Source organism: Zonotrichia albicollis, chromosome 1 (genome assembly GCF_047830755.1).
Source record: "Zonotrichia albicollis isolate bZonAlb1 chromosome 1, bZonAlb1.hap1, whole genome shotgun sequence".
Lineage (NCBI taxonomy): Eukaryota > Metazoa > Chordata > Aves > Passeriformes > Passerellidae > Zonotrichia > Zonotrichia albicollis.
In genome coordinates, this window is record NC_133819.1 from 70,665,099 (window position 1) to 70,690,735 (window position 25,637).

The window sequence follows — 25,637 nt, forward strand, 5'->3', positions numbered from 1 at the left end:
TTATTCTTCTTGCCGTCAATGAGATGTTCTGAAGTGTAAGTTACTTCAGAGAAGCACCTACACAAATGTCTGACTTCAGGTTTTAAAGACAAGCAACAAGCTGCTGCAGTAAAAGATGAGTAAGAGAATGATCTTACAATAAAGAGATGTCTGAATATGTATTAGGACAGTACAGATAACAGAATAGGTTTTCAATACTTAGAACATGTCCGATATGAATACAGAAATTGTAGACTGGAAAAATTCAAAGTACTATTCAAAGAAATAATATTTCTTGGAAAGTGAGGAATTCAAGAAGAGCTTTTGACCATCTCTTTTAATATTTTATTATTCTGAAGTGAAATATTTTACAGAACTGGATGACTATTTCAGTTAACATCAGCAGTTGAGACTATGACCACCGCAGAATGGACATTTAACAAAACAACATTGCTCCAGGTCCTTAATGATAATAACATATATTTGAAGCCTGACACTTCCATTTAACATGCTTCTACTACTTACACACAACTTTTTAACAAGTAACTATGTGTGCATCAAATTTTCTCCAAAATTACATTTTATAGGAATTGTAAACTGCATTTTTAAAGTACATAATTGAACTGGCAGAATAAATGAGCTGACAATAAGAAATTGTTTGAAAAGTATGCAATATTCCTGAAATGATTTACCCAAAATGACTGTAATTACAGAAAGAATATATTATTACTGCATTATTTAATTCCAAGCCATAATATCAATTATAAAATTATACCCATTTGTTACCCCCCAAAACAACAGCAGCAAAACTGTTCTTCTCTCCTAAATCCCTATTTTCCCTCATATAAATCCAATAACTAGTGGAGAAGAGAGGAAAAGAACACTGACTAACAAGAGGAAGACAGTGGTAATAAGCCTGTAAGAGAAAGGAAAGACAAGAAGAGTAAGAAGGAAGAAGCAAAATGAATGATGTTTTGTGCTCCTCCTTACTATGTGAGAAGCTGTTAACTATTTTACTCCTTAACACCAAAGAGTATTTTACCTGGACATTTTTTCTACTGATCTTATAAACTCTGAGTGCTTTTCTGTTAATTGCCAGTGAAAGTAGATTTCAGATGTGAAGGTCACTATCAATACTCAAATAGAAAGGAGAAACATGAAAGGTGGCAACATAAAGCCCCCAATAAAATAAAAGCCCCCAAGAGATCAGACTTACAGACACCAAAACTATAGATGAGAACAGAAAAAAAAAGTTACCATTTTCAAATGCAAAAGAAGCAGTGTACTTAATATGGTATCTGGACATTAATTAGTCAGCTCTACAGGGCAACGCTTATTACATACTTTTCAATAGTTTATAGAATTTGTGTCTTCCAGTCACTTCAGTATCACTCTACACCTAGAAATTAAGATTGATACACTGAACAATATGACTAATACTCAAATTTGACATTTGCTAAAAATACATTTCAATGTATTTTTAACAAGTGAAACTGAGACTACAGAACAGTAATGAATATTTCTTCATGAACAAGTGTATGTAAACAAAATTGACTTAATTCCCTCCACAGAGTGAAATACAGTAGACAGAAAACCATTTTATCAAAGTATGCAGGAACACAAGTCTCACTTAGCAGGACACCCCATAACATTACTGAGAAAGTTGTATCTCAATTTATTTTCCAGTGGAATTCTTTTTAGCTTTTTTAGGGTGTTCAAAGGAATTGAAGTAGTCCAGAAAAATGTACAATGTTTAGGCACATTTGTCTGCATTGTGTTGTTGTCTATGTTTTCATCATGGCTGATGAAGAAGCTTGGAAACAGGTCAGCTGCAAGTGCATGCTGCTTTTGAATTTGTTTAGTAGCTCTTCCAGTAACCTGTAAAGGGAAAACAGTTACCACTTTAGAAAATTCTGGAAAGAGAACAATTACTACAAGTTTTGATTATTCTGTCCGTGACTTCAGGTATGCTGTCTGCTTTTCTTGTGTAGCTGAATTGCAAATTTGGGTTGTCAGCCTTGTTTTGGAAGGTATTTGTAGATTTCTCTTAAGTATTATGATTGAAAGATCAGAGATATTATGACTGTTCCAGGAGAAACATTAATTCACCACAGTCACGTTGTTTTGTCCCTAACAGATAAACTGTGTATGAGTTCATTTGGGGGCATAACAATAGTTAATTTACATCTACCAAGCTGTCAAGAAAGTACCTCGTGCAGGGGATAGTATTTAATCCACAAACCACAGATGTGGGAGCAATGGTGCTGATGGGCCTGTTGTAGAAAATATTGATTGCAACACTGGAGATGCTTTAAGTTGTTTTACAGTCTTGGCTGGGTCTTTTATTTTCTCCTTAATCTGGGGAATAATGTGATCTCTGAATTTTCTGCCCTATTTCAAAAGCAAGCCATATAGTGCAGACATGTATCGCCTGAACTTTTAGGCATGCTGCATTTCTGAACGGCCCAGTAACAGAAAAAAAAATAAATTACACTGTGTGTTAAAAAAAACCAAACTAGTCCAAGAACAGCAACTTAAACCAGAAAATCAGTATCTGCTTCTTCAGCAGGTCCTCTGGAAAAGGATCATGTCCATGTAATAATTTAGCATCACAGTAGTGATTGTGAATGAACACACACAAACAGCTCTCAGTCAGAGCACAAATGTGTTATTTTACACAAATACATGTAGATTACAATCAGCTGCCTAGAAAAATGACAATTGCCATGTAGTGACCTGGGAAACAGAACAAGTTCTGCACTGTCTGGGGCTCAAAACACTGAGGCAGATGTAATAATGATGCAGTTCTTGATTCTCATTTGTCTCATGAAGCTCAGATGCTTGTGACTAAGTGAAAAAAGAATTTCTACAGGTGTTTTGGAAGATTTCAGTTAAAAGATCTCTCCTTACTCAAAACCGATTTTTAACTTTAATAAAGCATAAGATCTAAGTAAGATGAGGAGGTATCTCGAGACTTGTTGTGACTAGAGAAGAGCAGGTTTGACTACATAGACAGAGGACATATAGAAGAAGGCACAGACCACAGACCATGAGCTGCACAGTCTCTTTATGCATCTACAAAATATTCTAAATTCTGACTGCTAAGTGCAAACTGATTTGATGCAGGAAAGTACAATGAAACCAATCTCTAGTTCAAGCCATCTGTACTTACACTACTCTGTATTCATTACAAATCTGTCCTAGTTGTACTCTTCATTATGCTGTGGTTGTAAAATAGACTATCAGGTATCTGGCTGTTTGTCAAAGGTCATGGTGGTGGAAAAGGAAGAACCCAAAATTCCTCCTCCTGATGTTAAGAAAGAGCCACAGACCCTCCTTACTTGTTTTTTAAAGGAAACATGCCAGTTTTATGAGTTCCCCATACATCAGCTTGCAAAAGCCTGAACTTTGTTCTTGGCCATCTTTTTAATTGCTACTTAATTCAGTAAAACAATACAATGGAACTCACAGAAACCTTAAGATTAACAAGGAAGGCTAAAGAAGACAGATACTATAAGACAAATACAAAACGACACTGAACTGAGAAGATAGGATGGGCAAGCAGGATATGTCACAAAGCCATTGGCTCCTCTGGGTAATTTAATAGGCTGTGAACAATGCAAGGACTGAGCTTTTTCCTGACTCTGTCCAAAAAGGCTTTGCTCTGTAATTCAGAAGGGTCAAATATGGTGAAAGCAAACCCTTTTATATCAGAGTTTTCTTACAAGAGTAAAAAGCAATGGCTCCAAAGACCATAAAGGAAACAAGAGGGTGCAATGTACTCACTTTCTGTCAGTTCCACTTGAGAGCTGAGGCAAGGCTTCCAAAGCTTGCTTAAAGCTTGATCTGCAAGGAAAACAAAAATACTCATATTCTGCTAGTACAAGACAGCATTTACAGTTTCTCTCTATAAATCCTATAGAAAGATGCTATATTTTATCCACCCTTTATTTCAATAAATTGACAAAGTATTTACCTGAGACCTGACATCCATATGCAAACTGAACATAAAATAGTCATGGGGTCAAGCATGTGTCTTGATATTCTTGATATTCCTAATGTGTCTTGATATTCCTAATGTGATGTACATCATACATCAAGAGGAAATGTTAAATCAGCAGCTCACTGAAGACTGTCACATCCTGGACTGTTCAAAAATTAACAGGTAGAGGCTAGCCTGCCTTCTGCCCAAAACTAAGTGACCATCAATCAGCGTATGAAGAAGAGACAAAACATTGATTTTGTCTCTCTGTCCTTAGTAGACAGACCGCTGCAGTCTGCCTTACTCAAGGGTGCCTACAGAGAGTGTTCCAGTGGGTTTGCACTGGTAACATAGTCATAGAATATTTTAGGTTGGAAGGGACTTTAGGTACAACCCTGACCTCAAAGCAGGGCCGATTTCAAGGTTAGAGGAGGTTTCTTTGGGCCATTATTCAGTCAAGTGTTGAGTAACTCCAAAGATTGGGTTCCCACCCCGCTCTGGGCAACAGGAGTGGAACAGAAATGAGGGAAGAATGCAGGACCTGCACAGATAGGTAGAATCTTGTCAGCAAAAGATTAATGTGGTGACTTATGGCAACTAGTTACAAGTCCAGCAATAAAAAACACCTCCATGAAGCTCTGGCTTTCCGGGTTCACTGTACTTTGCCCTATTACAGACAATATAATTTCGATTTTATCCAATTTGAGCCACTGCCCAGTAGTTTTCTTTTAGAGGCCTTTGTCATCATCAGAATAGGGAAGTGAGTACTCTGAATTGGAATGCAGTGACACCAGGGGACACTATGTGTGACTCTATGAAGACATATTAAGACTGCAATGTCTCCTACAAAACTGTTGATTTGTAAGATCAAATTTGATCAAACTGTTGATCAAATCACCACCTGCAGGGACATATAATGCCAATCTTAAAAGAAGTGAAGGTAATTAAAATAATGAATGAATCTGCCCATATCCAATCCCCACCATAATCACCTAGAAATTTCAGTCAATCAGCTTTACTCAAAACTGCTGAGAGCTATCATAGACTGTTTTTACATGCCTTGGCTGATCAACCATTGATGGTGCTAATGCTTTTCCTTCTCCCTCTATATTAATGTGTGTGAGTGTCCCCCACACTACTTATCTTTGGTCTTGCCTCAGTGAGAAATGATAAATTGCTGGAAGCCTTTTGAAGGCATTGACTCTAGGAGACAGTGTCAAGCTGAATTCCCTTTCCCTGATTAGTGTGTGGACAAGGAGCAGGGTATTGCATAAGCCTATGGAGAGCCCTAATTCTCCATATCCCTATAAGGGGACCCTGCCAGTAGCTGGATCTGTAGATCCTCTGATCAATCTGGCAGGTTATTTATGTTTTATGAGATTGCTGTGAAAAAATGGATATAACTCATCAAGATCTGCTTGTGTCTGGCTTTAGCATAATTATCCTAACCAGCTGTACTGCTGTTAAGAAGTTTTACAATTTGTTTTTGGTGGCAAATATTGGTTTGTGTCTAAAAGTCCAAGTAAAAAAACAACAAAAAAAAAAACCCAAAAAACAAACAAACAAAAAAAAAAAACCAAAAAAAAAACCCCTATTTTCTTTCAACTGATAAAATCTTGCTAGGTTTCTGGTTTTTGTATATTTACATAGTAGATCACATATTCTATTTGAAGCAAAATTCCCTCATTCGAAATTTACAGTATGTGTTTTTGCATGTTTAGCAAGGATTCCATTACACTGCAAAAAGTGACATTACAGCACATCTTACTTGCTTTCAGGTGTTAGGTATATGGCCACGGTATCCCTCAATGCACAGATTTCAAGTTTTGCCTAAAGACAGAAATACAAATATTGAAATATTGAAACAATGACACAATGCCCTTTCACCAAGTGGATACAAGTATCCCAAAGCTTCACCTTCTTGAGAGGCAAATATGCTGCCCTTGTAAGCAGCCTTGGCTTTTAACAGTTTATTTCCTGTATTCTTTGTTGCCATGCTACTCTGTCAGGAGACTGCTCAAAGGAACAATTTCATACTTTTGATTCAAGTCAAACTGTTTACATGGTCACTGTGTAGTAGTTAAAAAACACTGGTTTGTCTCTCAGTAACAAATCTTCAGTTCTGTTTCACCTTTTCTGTACTGTGATAGAAAGACAGATGCAACTTTTTTCTTCTTTTTAAAAAAAATAAATACAGTGAGCTTAACTTCTCACAGCACTTCTTAGCCAGGGAGAAAGGAAACACAAAAGTACAAAAATCTGCCAATATACATTTTGTGCTTGGTTCTTCCAGTGAATTAATTTTTTTCCATCATATGAGGAAGCAGAATGATTATACTTTGTTTCTTTTGTGTCACCTGGCGGGCACAAGAGCTTGGGGATTTTATTCCTGCACAGTACTGTGTGCCCAGGTATTAATTTTCACTTAGTCAAACTGTGGAGGAGACTGAACTCACAGATTAAACAAACCTCATAGATCATCCATTGGTCTTTGAAAAGCCGCATGATCATCACAACATTTATATGAAATAGAAACATTCTGGTACATCATTAAATAATTTCATTTAAAAATACAAAGTGAACTTCATAAAAAATAACATTTTGTTCTTTTAGGCATAAATATGAAATTTAATCCAGTTAGACATTACAGTACCCTATCTATATGTACACACAACATTAATCTTCCAAAAGAGAACATTTAACAATGCAACACATACAACTAATTCCATATCTAATGAAAGCCTTTGGCTTTTAGGTATCTCCCTCATCCCTCCTCCAGGTAGGAAGACCAGTAAAATGCATGCTTTTTTAGAGCTAAAACTTTCTGGCACAAAATATAACATAGCCACCTCAAATTTTATACTCATCAGAAATGCTTTTCTCAACACACAGTATTTAACCTCTTTTTATATAGTCCTCCAAGCTCAGGAGTTGTGGACTTTTTGAAGTCCAATGCCTAAGATTCTGGAGTCTTTTCTACATTTTAGGAGGTACCAGTACCCCCTTCTCAAGTACCACAGCCTAAGTGAACCTGGTAGAAGGGCAAGCCCTGCAAAACTGTGGGTCATGGGATGTAGGAATACAGATTGAGGCTTGAATCAGAATTTTTTTGTTCAGTCTAGCAAGGTTTGGATGACTCTCACACTGCTGCTGTCTGTTAGACAGGATTTTCCATGTTCAGAGGAACAGAAAACAACCATGAGTGACAAACTTACAGTAAGGAGAAAAAAGCCTTTCAATTACAGGCTTAGGCAGCAAGTCCCTACAGTTGTTTAATCAGACAAAAAGGATATAGGCACAGCTTTGTTGTTATTCATGGATTTGGTTTAAATACGGAGTCAATCACTTGGCTGTGATCTTCCTGTACTAATTCTCTGTCCAATGCCATTACTAGCAGCAATTGGAAAACTAGGCTTACCACTGGATATTTTTTCCCATCATAATGCAAGAATGCTGTCATGTACACTGAAAATAGGGAGTTTGCTCTTTTTCTGTTACAGCCATAGCAATCTGACTCAAAGGGATTTTTTATAAAAAAGTGTTTTTCTTAGAGTCCTTTAAAGCTTACCCAATAGCAACACCAATCCAGCTGTAAATAAAGACAGCAAAGCTATTCTGCCCATGTTACAACAACATGGTATTTTAGAGAGAGTAAAGCAAACAAGTGACTAGTCCTGCAAAGTCTTACAAGATCCTACTGCCTTCTGTTTTAGGGATTTTTAAATCTCAAAATATCTTTACATTGTTTTTTGCTTTTAAAGTGATTTTTTATGTCAGGCCAAAGAGAATATTTGACAACACTTCAAAGAGATACCACTATGACGCTTTTTATTTCATAGAATATAGGTAGTCTTTTAATGCTGTCTAACACAAAGATAACCCTAAAATATAATAAACCCAAGAACCAGTATCCCAAAGGGTATTCATTCATAAATCTGAAATAGGTTGTAAACGAATCCTTTTTATCTCCTTGCTTTCACTGCTACAATAAATCGAACACCCAGATTATACCTCTGTCTGTTATTCTCAGTTTTCTACATTCAGATGTTTCACAGTACAAAGTATTCAGGTACCTGTAAAGCTCCATTTTTGCTGAAGGATGAAACACACTGCATCAGTCGACTCAGTTCTTCAGAGACTGCTTCTACAACCCTTGACATTACCCGAGGAACTAAGTCTTTAGAAATTGTAAACACCTAAGTTTAATGAAAGAAGAACCATGAGCACAACGCCTGCATTAACAGAAGTATTTTCAAAACTAACATTTCAATAAAAACATCTTTGACTGAAAGGTCTCATTCATTTTTATCAACATACCAAAAATTCAAAAGAGACTTGAATATGAAGGATGTTTTTTGATGCTTGCCCTGCACTTTGACCAGTCCCCTCTGTTAGCAGCAAATTTGGCTATGTGGTTTGTGATAACCTTCTTGCTATACAAAAAAGCAGCTAAACTTCAAAATATGCACCTTTGGCTGATGGATGCAGGTAGTTAGGTGTCTGTAACAGGCAGCCATCTTGTAGACAGCACCTTTAATTCAGAGTTGTGTGTCTGACTTACACATTCAGCCACTGTTTATCCATATACTCTGCTATTTCTTCTAGACTCCTTTATACTTGACCACTGTCCAATGGCTAGTATTGTTATACTCTGTGGCAGAGATAAACATTTGACAGCCTGTGTGAGGATGAGGGTGTCAATAGATTTTCATTTAGATTCTGCCACTCCTACCATTTATTAGTTAACTGGCAAAAATTTTTAAACCTTACTGGTTTTCCATGCATCAAAACAATCTTTATAACCACTTATTTGTATAACTTGTAAAAGTTGCATATTCAGAATAGTAACTGCAACACAAAGTTATTAAATCTACGCTTGAAGCAAAGTATGAAGATACCAATTTTCCTTAAAGGGAGTTTTACAGAAGTGAGAAATTGTTGTGGATTTAAAAAACAAGAAAGTATGATTTTTCTAAAATGAATTCAGGAAAATGCAGGCCAAGAGGTTGGAATATAGGAGGAAGTGAGATTATAGGTTAGACACACGAAACTTGTGTCAAAGCTTAAAGGTGATGATAAAACTGCATTAAACTGCACAGGGCTGGGAAAGAAGATGACACATGAAGCTGGAATGGTTTATGTAAGCTTAAGTATGTGACTGGAGTGGTACAAGAAGGAAAATAAGATGTATAAAGTTTTGAAACATTTCCACACTTTCTGCTTTGAAAGATTCTAAAGAATTAAGTAGTGGATTGTTTTGCTGGAATACTTTTGCTTTTACACAAAGTTTAGATTCCATGTCTGACAAAGAAAATTAGCAACTGACAGAAGATATTAATATATATGTGTAAAAATCAACAAGAAAAAAACCAACCAAACAAAGATTCCTACAGAGTTTTCAGTGATTTACATAAAGAATTGTGTAGCAGGCATCCCATAAGGCTGATCATTCCAAAAGGCAGGTCTGCACCACAGGCCAAGCACAGTGACTCCATAAATGTCAGCTACCAGCTGTTACCAGTGCTGGAAAGAGGTCATCTTATTCAGCACCAAACACTGCTGATCAACTCAACACAAACATACCAGGAACATGCCCGAAGATCTTCTACTGAGAAGAGAATATTTCTGCCTGCAATGAGCACTCCTGAAGTTACTTTACAGAATCCAGGAAAAATAATTGTCAGCAAGGGTGAATCATCACAAATTTGCAGTAAGAAGCCCTTATTTTGATTTCAGCTAAATTTGAATTCAAAGCTAGAGAAACAATTTTCTTTCCATTTCAGTCAATCCTTGCTGTTCATCTGATAGTTAATTTTTGCTGTTTCAAAATAGAGAAACTTGCTGCCTAGCTAACTAAACTTAAACCTGACCCAGCTTAACAGAATTTCACCAGTGGAAATGGGAGTTTCGTCTTGACACACATTCTCATGTTTCTGTATATTTCACATCTAGAAATTTAAGAGGCAATGTTATTTAGGCCAGAATCAGTATCGCTCTCAATGGAGAGAGCACAGCAATGCACCCTTTGCTGCAGCATTTTAACAAGTATGCATGTTTACAAGCCTAGCTCCATAAGTCAAAAATTACTTTGAATTTTTGAAAGCAAAACTTCTAATTTCCATTTTAATTAATTTTCACTACACTGAAAAACATTATTAAAATTGTTATCATGTTGGTGTATGTTTTTAGTGTATCTTATTTCCTGATTTGGAAGCATTTGGTAAAATCACAATGCTTCTGTGGAAATGCTTCTGCTATAATTTAACACTGAAATAGTATAAAAAATACTGCAAGTCAAATTTGAAGTTCCTGAAAATATTTTAATTTATACGAATCCTTGTAATTTAAGAAGGAATAAGATAATTAAAAGCCTCAAGTGAATCTCATTATATTTTAATTACAGGGAAAAGGTCGAGCAGCCATACTTGCGGTATTTTGGAAGGTAAGAGAAATATTACTACCAGTACTTCTACCAGGAGCAACTGTAATGTGTTAACACTCTTGATGATTAGAAGAGTGATTATGTAAAACACAGATTCTAACTTAAAGAACCATAGAAAATTCCTCCATACAATCCCAAAAGGCTAAATAATTGCAGCCCCTCTGAGTTTATTATGTTATAAGCAATGCTTTAACATGCACTTCCTAGCCTAGGTAGCCATTACCTACTTAGGTATTTCAAACAGTATTTGTGCTTACAAAGACTATAAAACTTTCTGTGTTTAGCTTTCCTATTTCCTATTGTACGTAGAAGACTGACATATCTTGGCTTTTCACTCTGAGTGGCATGTGTTGAACATTTCCTTCAAGGTGAAACAAAGGTAATTTACAGATGTTTTGGAAGAAAAAAAAAGGTAATCAGAGAAAGAAAGCATCATAACTAGCTATATATCTATACATTATCTGCATGGAAAGGGAGAATTTAACTTTAGCATTTGGCTTTCCTCTTTATCAGATAATAGAGACAAAAAGGTGTAATGGAGTGTTAGAGAGGATAAACAGGAACTACTCATCTCCTTCTGCCCATAAAAAAAAAGTTATCAGTTGCATAACAGGTTGGCTAAACCTAATCTAAACCACATCTATAACGAAGGCACTTCAATAAAAAAAAATCTGGGATTTACCAGCAAAAGTACACTGAAATCATATGAATTTAAGCATGAAATGATCTGAAGTTTCTCCTCACCTCTGCATGCACAGCAATGATATTCACTAATGCTTCTTTCAAGTAATTTCTGACACCTGAAACAAGAGAAACAAAATAATTACTTTCATTCTGTTGTCTCAACACCACCATAATATTCTGCTGTTCAATACTGTACTTTTTATTTTCATTTTTTACTACTACTTTTGCAATCAGAGGCAGAAAGAGAAAGTTCCATAGCCACACCACCAGACTATTTCCCTTTTCCAATCAAATGGAGAAAGGCACATTTCCTTGCAGCAGAAGGTTAAAAAAAGCCAGTAGGTTCCTGTTTTAGTATTCTTCTCTAGCAAGATAATTTCACCAACTTTGCAATTTAATAAAAAAATAGCTTTATTAAAAAATACATTCTGGATGCTTTGCTAGAACACACACTCCATGGCACAGAACATGCACCACAGTTTGATAAGTTCTAAAGAACAAAGTCAAAAGGTTTTGTTTGTATAACAATCTTCAAGCTCTTACTACTTTATCAGCTTTTCTATCTGTGAATTATTACAGATAGGAATAGCAAGGTCTCTTGTTTATCTGAAAGCGGTTCAGAATATATTACTCATGGCAGTTTATAGGAGATGTCATGCCTTAGTAGAAATTTCCTTTTGGGGAAGGTGGAGAAGTTAAATAAGCATTTTCTTGCCAAGCTTATGAAACACTTGTCAATTTACACTAAGAAGTGAATTCTAAACAGAACATCCAGCAGCATGTGCTTTAGTTAGGACAGGCTCTTAGTACTCTCTGCTGCTGCAATTCTGTAACTTTCCCAGCCTGTACTCCAGTCATCTAAGATTTAAAATAGGCAAAAATCTAAAATTGCCTCACTTGTTTTTATGGGCTATTCACTCTAGGCAAAGGAAAATTAGAAAGCATTCAGCTCATTAAAGTATGTACAAATGCTGTAAGTACAAACAAAGTAACGAGAGAGGGTTAGTGATCCACATGACCTCAGCTTCTGATTTTGATTAGTCTACCACGAGTCAGAGAAAGTGCAATGACCCCATCCCTCCCTTCAATACAGTCAATTGACAGTAAAATACAAGAATCATGGACAAAGACTAGTGAGACCACACAGCTCAGAGATCACAGTGTGATTAAGGCTAATGCTATAAAAATTACAAGATGAACTTACTTGCTCCACCTTTCCTCAGATAACACTGATGCAGAAAGTTAGTCTTGCTACAAAAAACAGCTTTAGAAGGGGTTACCAGAGCTCATCAAAATGAGCTATTCTGTGAGAAGAGTAGTATCTCACTATTGCCACCTCAGTCATGCTCATGTCTTTAACCATTGATCCCAGAACTTGCCTCAAGATCTAAGAAGGTGACACTTTTTCTTTCTTTCCTAATTACACGATTAGGGATAAAAATTTTATAAAAGCAGGACACAAGGATGACCTGTCCTTGGCAGCACAGGACTGTCCTGCATGAGGAACAAGCATCAAGGATGTGCAATGGGATGCAGCCTGGATGTCAGAAAAATACAAGCCTTTCTCCACACATTCCAAAACATCTCTAGTGCCTTTTCTCGTTACCTTTATTCTTCCCCTTGAAAATCTCAGCAGTTTTTTTTTTTCTGTTTAAATTAACCCAAAGACAAGTCAAACAGTATTGTATACCAGCTTGCAAACCTAAAATTTCTTTCATCTTAGTGAGGAAGTGAGGGAGGAATAAAGCAACACCAGAAATTTTATGAAACTGACTTTTTTCTCTTGCCCTCTAAGGCTGCAAAAAAAAAGCAAGAATGTTACACACCAATACTTGAACCACACCAAAAGATCACAGGTATATGTGGAAGTGCAACACCCCCTTCCTTTTTCCTCTTGTATTGTTTTCCTTCTTTTACTTCACTCTGACCTTGTTTAAATCCTCTGCATACTTCATATCACAGAGGTCAAAATTTCTATCACACCCCAGAAACACATACAATTTGACCAGACACTGAACAGTGGTGTGCATATCACATCAGGGTGAATTTGGGAGCTGGTTTGCAGTTAACCTCTGGGTGCAAAGCGTTGCTTTTGGTCTGCAAACCTATGTGGTATTGAGCTTTTGGCTGCCTCCCAGTCTCATCTTGTGACAGTAGGATCTTTCATATGGAAACTTTGATTTTACTTTTGCACAAATGCTGCACAAGATTAAGACTTTGACAGTCTCCCTTCTCTAGGGATACCTGAGCACTGCCACAGCATGTTCCTTAGTCAATCAAAATTTCAGTTGTGACCTAAGCAGCATTTCTTTGGCCCAACAGGTGTTTCCTAATGAAGTATCTCACTCAAACCCTGCTACTGCTGGGGAGCAGTAAGGAAAGTACAGAGAAGGGGCTGCCAGGTCAAAAAGAGAGGGCATGTGTGTCTTCTGCAGAGGTGGCCAGCATGCTGAGCTGGGAAGAAGTGTTATCAAGGAGGTGAGTGAGAAACTGGAGTGGAGAGAGACTGAAATGGGTTGTGTAAGAGGGTGATGTGGTTCCAAGGAAGAATCCTCATTTCCCACCTATCTCACCTAAACCCCAGAGGTAGTGAACCTCTTCTCACACATTTGTGCAACTTGGCTCAGGGTAGGAGCTGCTAATTCTGTCTGCTGCTGCAAGCACTCAAATTAAACAGCTTTTGACTGTGCTAGTAAAAGTTGCCTATCACTATATCTGCAGAAACTTTACATAACATATTTCATGAAGAGTGAGCTACACTGCTATAACTACCTATGTACTGTTAATTTCTAAAAGCATGAAATACCAATATCAGCAACATTAGCACCTGGTGTTGAACACCATTGCCTGATGGTTCTCAGCTAAGGTAAAATGGTCATTTATGTCAGAGCTCAGAATCAATTCAGTAAATGGAATGGAGATGGAAGCTATGGTAAAAATGAAGTGAGACTAGTTTAGTATAGCATATTGTTAGCCTATCCCAGCTGCATGACAAAATTGTTAACTTAAACCTCAGTGAAAGAGCATAAGCAGACATATTTTATCTTCCATCCTTGTACCATGCACAAGGACGAATGGGTGAGCTAAGGACTTAAAGGAGATAAGTGCTACTGGGATTGCAAGAAATAATTAGGTGTTCCTGATCTTTCATAGATGGCTCAGTCCTGCAATGACTGCAAGATCAGGGAACTCAATACCAGCACAAATATTTCCTCTGTTTCTTCAACAGGTTTTACAATTTAAGAGCAAATAATTCAGCACAAACTGTGTAAAGCTATGCAGTTTAGAGACAGTCTATGTATATCAAACTGCAGTTGCCTTAATTGCAGCATTTAATAACCTGGAAGACCTTGTCTTGGTAAGCTAAACAAGCCAAAACCAGAAAGAACATGCAATTGCACTCTAAAAATTCCAGTTAGTGGAACCAGACAGGGAAAGAAGGGAGAACTGTGTAGGGTGAAAAATAACACAGGCACAAGAAAGAAAGAAGGAAGGTATTAATGAAATGGTCATCAGTGAACTTAGACTGGAAATTACAGGTCACTGTGTAAAGGTTTGCTCTAACTGAGCTATGAAAGATGTGGTTTTATGACAATCATTGATGTTGGTGGGGGTCATTTTCCTACCACAAATAGAACATAAGTAAAAAGGGCATTTCCCCCCAGCCCTCCCTTTTGTCTTTTTTGTGAAGGATTTAATTTTTGGATGTGGGGACAAAGCCAAACATATTGGAATGTCAAGATCTGCAGGCATAGTTAATAACTGTACTATATTTTGAAAAGTTACAATTAAAAAATATCCCATTTCTGATTTATATCACTGTATGGTTTGTGGCAGGCTTTGCTGAAGCAAAGTATTACTTTTCTGGAATATGATTCACTGGAAACACAAGCAGTGGCATCCAACTGTGAATTTGTTGTGAAATTCATTTCAAAATGAAAAAATTCTGTCTAGAATAGAATTTTTGTACAGCTTTCTCTACAACTGTTCAGCAGCCCACGCAATTACAGTTTTTGGGACACCATGCTGCCAGTCCTATTATACAGCACTGAAAGCTAATGCACCATGTAACTGTAGATTGCAACTATTAGGCTAATCAAGTGAAACATAACATTCTTAAGTCTAAAATACCTCTTATTTAGCATATTGAAGGACAAATACAATGCCTTTCCACTGCTTCTGACAGAAATGTGTTACAGAAAGTCTCAACAAGCCCTTGCAATTTCTCTGAGAAAAATGTTATTATTCTGTTACAACATAAATGCATTCCACTCCCACTCTATTCTTAATACCAAAGACTGACTTGCTGGAATTCTAGCTGCCACTAACAAAGCCTCAGCATTGCTTTAAAGAAAAATGAATGGGAAGACTTAAGAAATAAAAATGAAGGACAATTTCAGCCATCAACTATCACAATGGCTGACAGAAACTTTAAAATAGCATCTTCCAATTTTGGACTCGTCACTGTACTTTTACCAGAGAAACATATAACAAAATTATCAATTAATCTCCAGTTTACACCACCTATTAATTTTATTATCTTTTTTTTTTTTTTTTGTTTACAACTTAAATGTGTCAGTTTACATTTCAAAGCAACTTTAGCAACACTGTAAAGCTGTAGCATGGATGACTGTGTGAATGATGGGAAAAGCAGAAGGGAAAAAGGTTTGTGGTTCTGAGGAGTAACAAAAACCAAACTTTTAGCTTGTCAATACAGGAGTCATTCAGGAGATCTTCAGATGGGGTAGTGCTACCAGTTGTCCCACTTGTAGTTAGTTCTCAGAGATATGTTTCCTCCAAGTACTTATATGACATCGTTATACTACGAAACCCCCAAAGTGACTGAATAAGCATGAAAGAGCTGGGACTCCAATACCACATGTGTAATTCTAAAACACAGAGAGGCTACAAAAACTTGCATGCAAGAAAAGAGCAAAGGTTGCGCACACAGTAAAACAGAACTCATCTGGCTGCTCCTTCTTTGACAGAAGCCAACTTGGGTCTTCAAATGTTCCCAGTCCTTCTACAGTAAATTGATAGTGTCAAGGATGATATGAGCTTCAAACATTTTTTAAGCCTTCTGCAGACTCAAGTTCAAAGAATGAGCTCAAGTTCAGTGAGGACAACTGAAACACACAGGAAATATTAACCCAGGCAGATGGGGTTTGACACACTTTTAACTTTTGTGAGATTGGAATCTCATTTGAGATGGACAGCTGGGAATCCAGCCTTGCTGCTGCCTCTCACCAAACCAGCCTTTTAGCTTGCCTCTTGTCCAAAAAGGAAGAGGAGAGAATAAATGCACATAACTGTTTAGAAAAAGCAGGTGATGTCAGCAGGTACCTCTGCTTCTTAGCAATAAACCAGACATGAGGATGAGAGACTATGAAGGATCAAAAGAAAAGAAAAAGCAAATTTAGTTAAAGAGAAACCATGCAGGAATACTGAAAGCTACTGTTCCTTTCTGGAGGAGCTAGAAAAGCCATCCACAGGCAATTCTACAGTTTGACAGCTGCCACTTTTTTTTTTTTTTTAAATTTTAAAGAAAGCAGAGAAGACTGAACAGCTCTTAATATGTTGACTAAGTCCTGTTTCACGACTGAGTTGACTGACTTATTAGAAACCTAAGCTCAGAAAGGAGTGTTGGGTAGGCACAGAGCCACCAATTTACAAACAACAGAGAGCATTCTGAGACCATTCTGTAGGAGGTCAATACTTAACTGGGCAAGCAACCACTGCTGGTGGTAGCAATGTTTCTCAGTGCTTCTGAAAAGAGAGCACTAAATTTGTTGGCCTTGAGCATGACTTGGTAGAGATAGGAAAACTGATGCCTGGGAGTCTGAAATTTTGCATTTTAAGACATCCAATTGTACGCAGTAGTTTTTACAATTTATTGTTCTATTTGGTGGGTTATGCCAATAACAGTCAATCAGTCTGAAACCTTTTTCCTGACTAGTTTTGAATGAAAACTTTCTGAAAAAATAACAATGTACAGAATCTGGTGATCCAAAGAGGTTAATATTTTTCATGCCTAGCTGCAGGACAACAATAATTGCCTGTTCCTGGACATTCCATTTGCTAGAGGAGAGCGAATGCAAAAAATTATTTAATCTGCTCCGTTCTAATGAAGGAACTCGCTTTTAAATTTTTTTTGATATATATTCTTTTTAGTTACATTACATCCTACTGCCAAATTTAAGCAAAATGGTATTGGAAATGTTAATTTCTAAGCTTTGGATATATCATGCCAAACTTTACAGCAAGTCACACTCAAAGCGTTCTGAACTGTATGTCAGTTAAGCTCTCACAGCTCTTCTGTAAGTTTTTAATCTGCTATGTGAAACTGTTGGGAAAAAAAAAGCTGCACACATCTCCTGCAAGTCATTAATCAGTGCTGCGTACTGTACATTAAAAAAGAAACTAATGAATGGTATCCAAAGCCATGTGGATGTAACTTCTTTAAACATTCTGATTTTAACTGTTAAGTTTCCTCTAGGTTCTGGCTGCATTGCAGCTGCAACAGCAGTATTTGATGCCTGCTTTAACTAAAATTATCCTGGCACAATTTCTAGTGTGGTCACATTCTTCTCCAACGCAGCTCCTGTTGCAGAAGCAGTGCTAGGGGCTAGCAGGATTCCTTTTGGGATGGCAGAGACACTAATTTGTATTTCTGTAGCTCTTGAAAAGGCAGTCTGTGCTCTGCAACAAACCAAGTGAGCTCCATCCTGCCCGTGCAGTCTATGTGGGAATTTCAAGCTTAGATGGATGCCTCCTGATAAACCAAGGTGCCCCACACACACCCCACAGAATTTCACTTTTCAATCTAACCTAAACAATAACTTCCACCTAAAATCAAGTAATCTCTTTCCAAACCCCAAATGTTTACACGGGTAAGGCAGAATGGGTGGGAGGGGGAAGAGGCTCTACAGAGTAAAACACTGTCTGAGGTTACAGCAGGTCAGCAGGGCAGTCAGCACTGCCTCCATGCAAAGGCTGCTGGAACAATTTTAAAAAAAGGTTAACTGTGTAGAGGTGTCTTGGTAGAAAAATTTTAATTTACAAGATCTACAGATAACTCCAGCTTCCCATACTTACGGATCACTGCCTGACACCTCCAGTGCGTGCAAAGATTTATCAACAACCTTATCCCAAGAAATGAACAGGAAGGAGCACAGACTAAAAGTGAAAATTCAAATGAACACCAAAATATTTTTATTTTTAGGCTGCAGAATTCCAAATAAACATGACTTATAATGCACCTTACACATAAAGCATTTCAGAGACTCAGGGTACTGGACTGTGAAGTACATATAGCAAAAAGCAATTTACATTATGTTGATATTGGGAAGGTACTTATGAAGGAATATTCCTTATATGAAGGAATAAACTTATTACTTGAATTTTTAAGAGCATTTAACTTGGATTTGAAAAAAAAATAGACCAGTTTGGATTTAGAATGGAGTGCCCAGGAAGACATGAAAAAGGCTGACATCTATCTACGAGAGCCAACAGCACAGCATGCCTGAGGCTGCATTAAATGCATTTGAAGAAAGGTGTTGGCCCTCAAAACTATTCAGAAATCTAATATTTATAACCAGGGAAAGTTTAATGTGACTGATAGTCTGTTTAACCTTTTATGTTCCCAGAACAACAAACTGTATTTGCCTCATTAGAAAATGACCTAAATTATTTAATGTTTCTGGAAAATTATTTTGAAAGCTAGGAGCTATTTGCAATTTCTACAGTAAATGTGATACCCCATTTAGAAAAGTAGTCTTTTAATTTTCAAGGAGCCTGCACCTTGCAAGACAGTTCCCTAACCTATAGGAATAGACAGAAACCTAACTTGTTTGCATGCATAAACCTCCCATGAACTACAGCACTGGTATATGAGTATTTAATGCTTTTTTACTGAAGTGCCCCCACCCACGCAGTGATATCATCTAACCTGACACCCCACAGATGCTAAAAAAATATATATATTAAAAAAAGTAGAGGCATGACTTGGAATTTCCCCATGGACATAACAAAGCAGCTCACCTTTATACTTTACAGCAGCACCAAGGTTTGCCCCTTAAAGGACAGTTGATAGGAAATGAGCTTCAGCTCACGGTACTATCCGTGGCCTGTTTGCTAAATTAAAGCAGCCAGGCAAGCCTGCTTGTTTCTTCCTAATTACTAAAAATACATTTGCTATCATGCTTTGTTGTTTGCCCTGGATAAAAACATTTCCAGAAAACTGCTTGCAAGATGCTAAGAGCAGAACACATGTCTGGCAGTAGCTCTCAAAATACAGGAGATCCACCAGGTCACAACCTTTACCACCTGCTAAGTGGCCTTATTTGTTTATTACATTCCCTCCTTGTTTTGACTCACTAGTATTTTTGGACTTGATTAAAAAAAGTTAATAATTGGTAGCTGTCAAAAACCAAACAATAAGCAGTGCAAATAATTGCTTTCATTTACTTCTTGCTTCTGTTTGCCCAAAGAAATACAGACACTACCTCTTAATTCTAGAGAATTAAATGGACATTATCATATTCAGTAAATTCCTTACTTAACAGTAAGATTTATGCAGTCTGATAAATAACACTATTTTTACAATAATTTTTCACAATTTTTATAATCAGGCTCAAAGGTTTTTATAACCTTTGAACACAGTTATAAATATTTTTAAATGTGTGCATAGTATATTAACAAACAAATACAGATAATACCATAATACCATTAAAAATAAATACCATAAAAAAGAAAAAGGTAAGTTAGAGGAAAATAATTATTTAAAACCAGTCTAGAGTGAAAGACATAATTACAGCATTCACAGAATTTTATGGATCCATATGATACACCTGAGCCAAGTTAAATGTCACACAACTGCTCCATTGTCATTAAAGAAGAAAAACCCACTTAAAAACAGGGACTCCAGAATCTCGTTTCAGTTTACACAAGAATGTGAAATTTCTCACTTGGCCACTTCCTGCTATGGCTGGAAACATTCCCTCCTTTAAACGGAGATGGATTTCAAGGTACTGTACTGAATGTTGTTTTGAAAGTACATTAAGAAGAAAATGTGAACGTGTAGGCAAACTGGAAACTCTCTGGAGAGATTACCCACTTATTTAACCACATTTCCTGTTTTTTAACCCATTTGTCCTAAGTCACTCCTTAGACTACTGACAAAAATAGATACAAGTGTGCTATAAATAGTTCATTAGCAGGTTTTTCTCAGTAAAACTGAAAATGTTTTGATAAATCTATTGTTCTTACTAGCTCCATACTAATTAAACTGTGAATCAGATTAATGTTTTCTTGAAATTTGAAAAAGTCCCGAGAACTTATAGTGACCTAAAAAATAGCTATCAATAATTGAAATTTAATGAAGAGATTACTGGTAACCTATGTGACAAAGTGCTTTTACAAACAACAGTTTTGAAGCAAGGGGAGAGGCTGATCACACAAGTCACAACCTTTCTAAATATTTTGAGATCTGAAGGCCCAAATGCTACATCACTGAATTAGTCACCTTGCACTTATTTTCAGCCATGGTAGTGTGTTGACCTGACACATGGAATGCCATTTGAAGGACCTGGAACAAGTAGCCACAAAGCTAATTTCTAAAAATATTAAAATGTGAAATATTTTAATGAAAATATTAAAATGTCTGCTTTTCAGACTTATGTTACCTATAGTTTTTGAACTACTTTAATTCAATCAATCAAAATTATGTCATGACATTCAAAGAACCTGAAAGTTTCTGTGCTTCAGCTGCCTTGGAGTAGCAGGAACTCTAAAGATTGCCAATACTTTGATTAATACCTTTGTCTATGCATTAACTTCAGTCTACAAGAGGACAACACCAAGAGAATAACACTGGTTCTGTGCCTTCCTGCATAGCCCAAACTGAGATATCTTTAAAACTGAAGCTGCTGAGGCTCTTCTGAACTTTCTGCTACCCCATTCAAAAAACGCAGAATGATCTGAGGGACTGTTGAAGAGGTCTACTCAGTACTGCTGCTTTCCTTACAGATATTAAACTCCACTGCTTCTGGGATAGGACAGAATACAGTTTCCTTTATTACTAAGAAGGAGCAAAATCTGTAAATGTCAAAGACTACAACAAAAAATGCAAAACCCAACAGTGCTTCACTCGGGAAGGAGAGGTGTTTGCTAGCATCAAAAGGTAGCTGAAGGCCAATTTGATATGTATGCATGTTCTTGCAAGGATTTTGTTCAGAGATGGATTTATTTTCACTTTTTCCTCCAAACACAGTAACAAAGCATAAAGGGCATTTCAATGCAGGCATGAAGGCCTTGAGCAAAAGATGCTGCATGTCATAGTTAGAATTGAACCATGAAGACTCAAATTACTCAAATTGTTGCACAATCAGCCAAATTTCAACCCACTAATCAGGTAACAAATAATGTAAATGGTGAAAGAACAACAAACAAAAAAGCCCCGAACCCCATAAAGCAAGAATTCCAATGCACTAATGAAAAAAAACACCTACTTCAGATGTCATAGCCATTCATACCTCTCCATCTAAGCATACACTGGTTTCAGCTCACTCCCCACTGGTAAAGAAACGCATTGATGATCATTAGATGAACCCAGTACTTGAGATACATTACCCACAGAAATTTGTCTTTTTGTTGTTGCCATTTAAATAAGAACAACAGGGTCTGGCAGAGTTACAGCCTTTACAGTGCTCTACAAGTGCAAGCACCAATGTGTGGCTGTAACCCATAAAAGCAACTTGGTGTCAGAACAAGAATATAAACTATTCACGAAGGCAGCAGTCTGTTGCTCTATAGATTTAGCACTACTTAAAAAATACCTTACCATCTCTACTTCAGCATTAACAGCTTTGGGGATGTTGAGTCTTTTTTTTGTTGTTGCTGAATTAAAGTGGGTATATTTTTGACTGAAGGAAAAACCCAACAGTAGAAGTTAATTACGACTATTAGATATTAAAGTAGGTGGTTTGAGGAAGATGAAAAAAATTGCACTACAAGAAAAGACGTTTCACCCAACTAAAACATAACATTTAAACCAAACCCATTTTTCTTCCTGAATGTAAAAAAACCCCAGGTTCTGAAGAATGAAATTTATGCGTGAGACACTCAGATATAACAAACACTCCTCCTTGACACGAAAATGAATACATCTAAGGATGACTCAGTATTACCTGAACTTTATCTACCAGCAATCCATTTGCTGTAGAATGCTGCTTCATTTTCCAGAAGAAAAATTTTAAACCAATTTTTCCCTTTTCCCCCCTTGATTTTCAGCATATAAAGGTCATATGTATCTAAGTATGTATCTATCACTACATTTCCACTATAAAAATAATTTTAGTGCTAAATGATTTTCTTTCAATAAAGCAGAGACTACTTATAGCCAGCAGGTAAAAACAGTGTGCTGAAAACAGGGCACATGTCTCTGGTATGACTAGGTTCCTACTGATTTTAGCAATTTGTAAGACAGGACTGTAATCCTTCTATGTGTGTGTCCAGGAAATGTAGCAGAGTGGACACTTAATGGCTCTTTCCTGGTCACAGGAGGTTCTTAAGTTTCCAAAATTTGTAGGCGAAAGAAACACTGAGGCAAAACACAATATTGCACATAAGAGGGAACAGAGTACAAAGAGTATATAAATATTTGCTATGTATTGGACATATTTTCAAATAGCTGTGTGCATAAATAATTTTTATCATGAAATAAAGTTAGATTATGCTGACCAATAAACTGCTCTGCTGCTTAAAAGCTGTCTTCCTATTTTTTTTCCAGATTTAAGAATAATTGAGAAACTGTGAAATAGACCAGCTGGTGGGTGGTAGACAAACGAAGAGCATCATCATCTTGTAAAACTAGTGCCTACATACCTCTGAAGCCTGGCACTCACATAATTTCCAGTACTGTAACCTGTCTGCCACTTATTTTCCAAATTCTTCGCAAGTGAGTCTCTTAAGAAAAAAACCCAAACAGTTGTACCCCTTGACAACTTTGACATAGGCTTCCAAATATCAGAGTGTGGTAACTCATCACATTAGGGGTCCTTGCCACTCCCAGACCTCTCTCACTTTACAGAAGCAAAGTCACATGTACTGTGGTGTCAGTGGGGGTCAAAGCCAGCAACACGGACAAAACCTTTCAGACTGCCTCCAGAGGTCCCCACACAGAAAGACATGTCATGACAAGAATGCCAATTTAAAAAGGCGTTCAACAGATAAAAGTGTGCAGCTGTATTCACCCCATAAAGATACAGGATAACCAATTCAACAGGAAAAGTCAGTCACTCCTTTAATTGTAAGGTAGACTAAAAACCAACATCTCTATCAAAACTGAGAACAGTTGAATCCAAAATCTCAAGCAGTATTTCCTTTCATTAACACAAACCAAGCATAGTCGGCAAGAATATTCATTTATTTCTTTCAAACACATCAATTTTAAGGCACCCTGAAGGTGTCCTTTCATGATTTTATAAAACCTAAAATTATTAAAACCTTTCAAAACACAGACTCACTCAGGAAACTGTGTGTTCTTCTCATAATTCCTTAAGTCACTGGTACTGTAATAATAGCCTGTCAAATGCAAAATGACAGCAATTTCATACATGAAGAATGGGCTTAGAGATATACTATGTTTATGAATTTACTTTGGTTGTCACTCAAATATTATTATCATAAGAAATGAGAAAACTGAAGTCAACTGATCCAAAAGAGACTAATTTCACAAATAAAGTGTTTGGAACAATACAGACACTAATAATTTTACTGCCCAGTTTTGCTCGGCATGTCTCTAACCTTCAAGTTACTGAAAAAATTTTAATTACCCATGAAACATGTCCTGCATTTATTAGAGTGACTTACAACAGATATACTTGGGTAAGTGAAAGAAAAGGCAAAATTGGCAAGAGAAAGTACAGACCTTTTAAAAGACTTTTTTTAAAGTAAGCAACTTCAAAAGTGGTGCTTTGAAAAAAAGCTTATGAGCAGCACTAAGATGCACAATTTTCATAGTTTTACAGTATGTTTTGTTATTAAATATGATGATTTTTTTGAAAGTTCCTATTTCTATTGAATTATACAAATGTATAATGATAACAAGCAGGGGGCAATGAATAATATAAAACCCTCAATACTTCTGGAACATAATTCAGCAAAGGTCTGTGAGTGTTCTTAACTCAAAAAATGCAAGCAATCACCACACTGAAAAAAAGCACAGAACCAGTTCTTAATATTGCTTTGTGTAGCAATTGTTCATGTTTCATGAAATGCATGAAAGTATATGAAATTTTTGTCTTTAGTAACTAAATTCAGAAAATTGGCAACCAAATCAAAGCCACTGTATTAACTTACAAACACTAATAGGGAGCAGTATTTAGTAGGCAGGACTGAAGTATCGAGTCACGGGAAAAAGCTAACTGAAGAAAGGGACTTTGATTACAGATTCAGTGGATTCTTTGGAAAATGTGGTAGGGGGTTGTGCTCTGCTTCTTTTCACCAAATTCTCAAATTTGATTTCTATGGCAAAATCTGGTTGTTGTTTGTTTGTTTTTTTTCCACAGACTTGGTAATTTGGGATGACCTTGAAGGAATCACCATTTTGCCTTTCAGCCAGCTCTTACTTCTACCAATGTACGTATTTAAAACCTGCAACACGTACTGCAGTCAAATGCACACAGATCATCATATCAGCACTCACAAAGTATGCCTTAAATTTATGCCAAAAAATTACCTAAGCTGAATTTTATGTATAGCTTTACTTATCCGTCTGCTGAAATAACCAGAGAGCTGGAACGAGATAATAGCAGGTTTTAGAGATGTTACTGCAGAAAATCAACCAAAACCCCAACAATCAAAACAAAAAAGCTCACCACACCTTACTATCTTCTAGTCTGCTATAAAAAAAGAGAAAATGAGAGAAAATTGTTGTAGGAGACATACAGTATTCTATGAGAGCACATATTAATCCTATTTATTAGTGTGGAGGTGAGAACTCGCACTGACTTCCAGTGTTACTATTTCACTGTTTTTCACTTCCAAGCTTTACTGAATCCCTATAGCATTTTGAAAAGGGCATGGATTTGAAATGAGGAATGTTTCTGCATGACCTGAACAATAGATTCCCAAAAATTATTTAATCCAAAATCAACATTTGGAAGCTATCTTGACTCAGGAGTGAACCACAATAACTGGAAAGCTTAAGACTTTTCACAGTTCAAAGTAAAGGCTTTTAATATTTTTGAATTACTTCAATTGCTGAACAAGCCCAACACTAATTTCATCCACATATCAATAAAGTTTAAGTGTTTCATTAAATTTAAATTGCTATTCGTTGTGTAAAGAAATTTTAAGCTAATGAAATGTTTTTTATTACAATGGATCTGCTGTACTGTTAGAAGCCAATCATATTTTCCCACTTAAAAAGTAAGAGTTCAAGGGCTTGATAACTTGGCTACTGAGAGAATATGCTCCAGGCTGAATTTTGTACAGAAGTTTTGTATAGAGAAAGCTGAGGCATTTTTTTACACTAAAATTTTTAACTTA

The 25,637-nt window shown here is 36.6% G+C and overlaps 1 protein-coding gene across 3 annotated transcripts in view; it reads right to left on the reverse strand.

Annotated features, from left to right (window-relative positions):
- Nucleotides 1–298: 298 nt before the first annotated feature.
- Nucleotides 299–25,637, reverse strand: part of EXOC2 (exocyst complex component 2) — a 125,748-nt gene continuing 100,409 nt past the window's right edge. For all 3 annotated transcript variants that reach the window (XM_005481686.4, XM_074544568.1, XM_074544562.1), the window contains exons 24-28: nucleotides 11,148–11,203; nucleotides 8,035–8,157; nucleotides 5,730–5,791; nucleotides 3,766–3,825; nucleotides 299–1,857 (exon numbers count right to left, since the gene is read on the reverse strand). In XM_005481686.4, coding sequence (XP_005481743.2) covers nucleotides 1,764–1,857; nucleotides 3,766–3,825; nucleotides 5,730–5,791; nucleotides 8,035–8,157; nucleotides 11,148–11,203 — 395 coding nt within the window. In that variant the 3' untranslated portion in view covers nucleotides 299–1,763. The remainder of the gene's footprint in view (nucleotides 1,858–3,765; nucleotides 3,826–5,729; nucleotides 5,792–8,034; nucleotides 8,158–11,147; nucleotides 11,204–25,637) is intronic.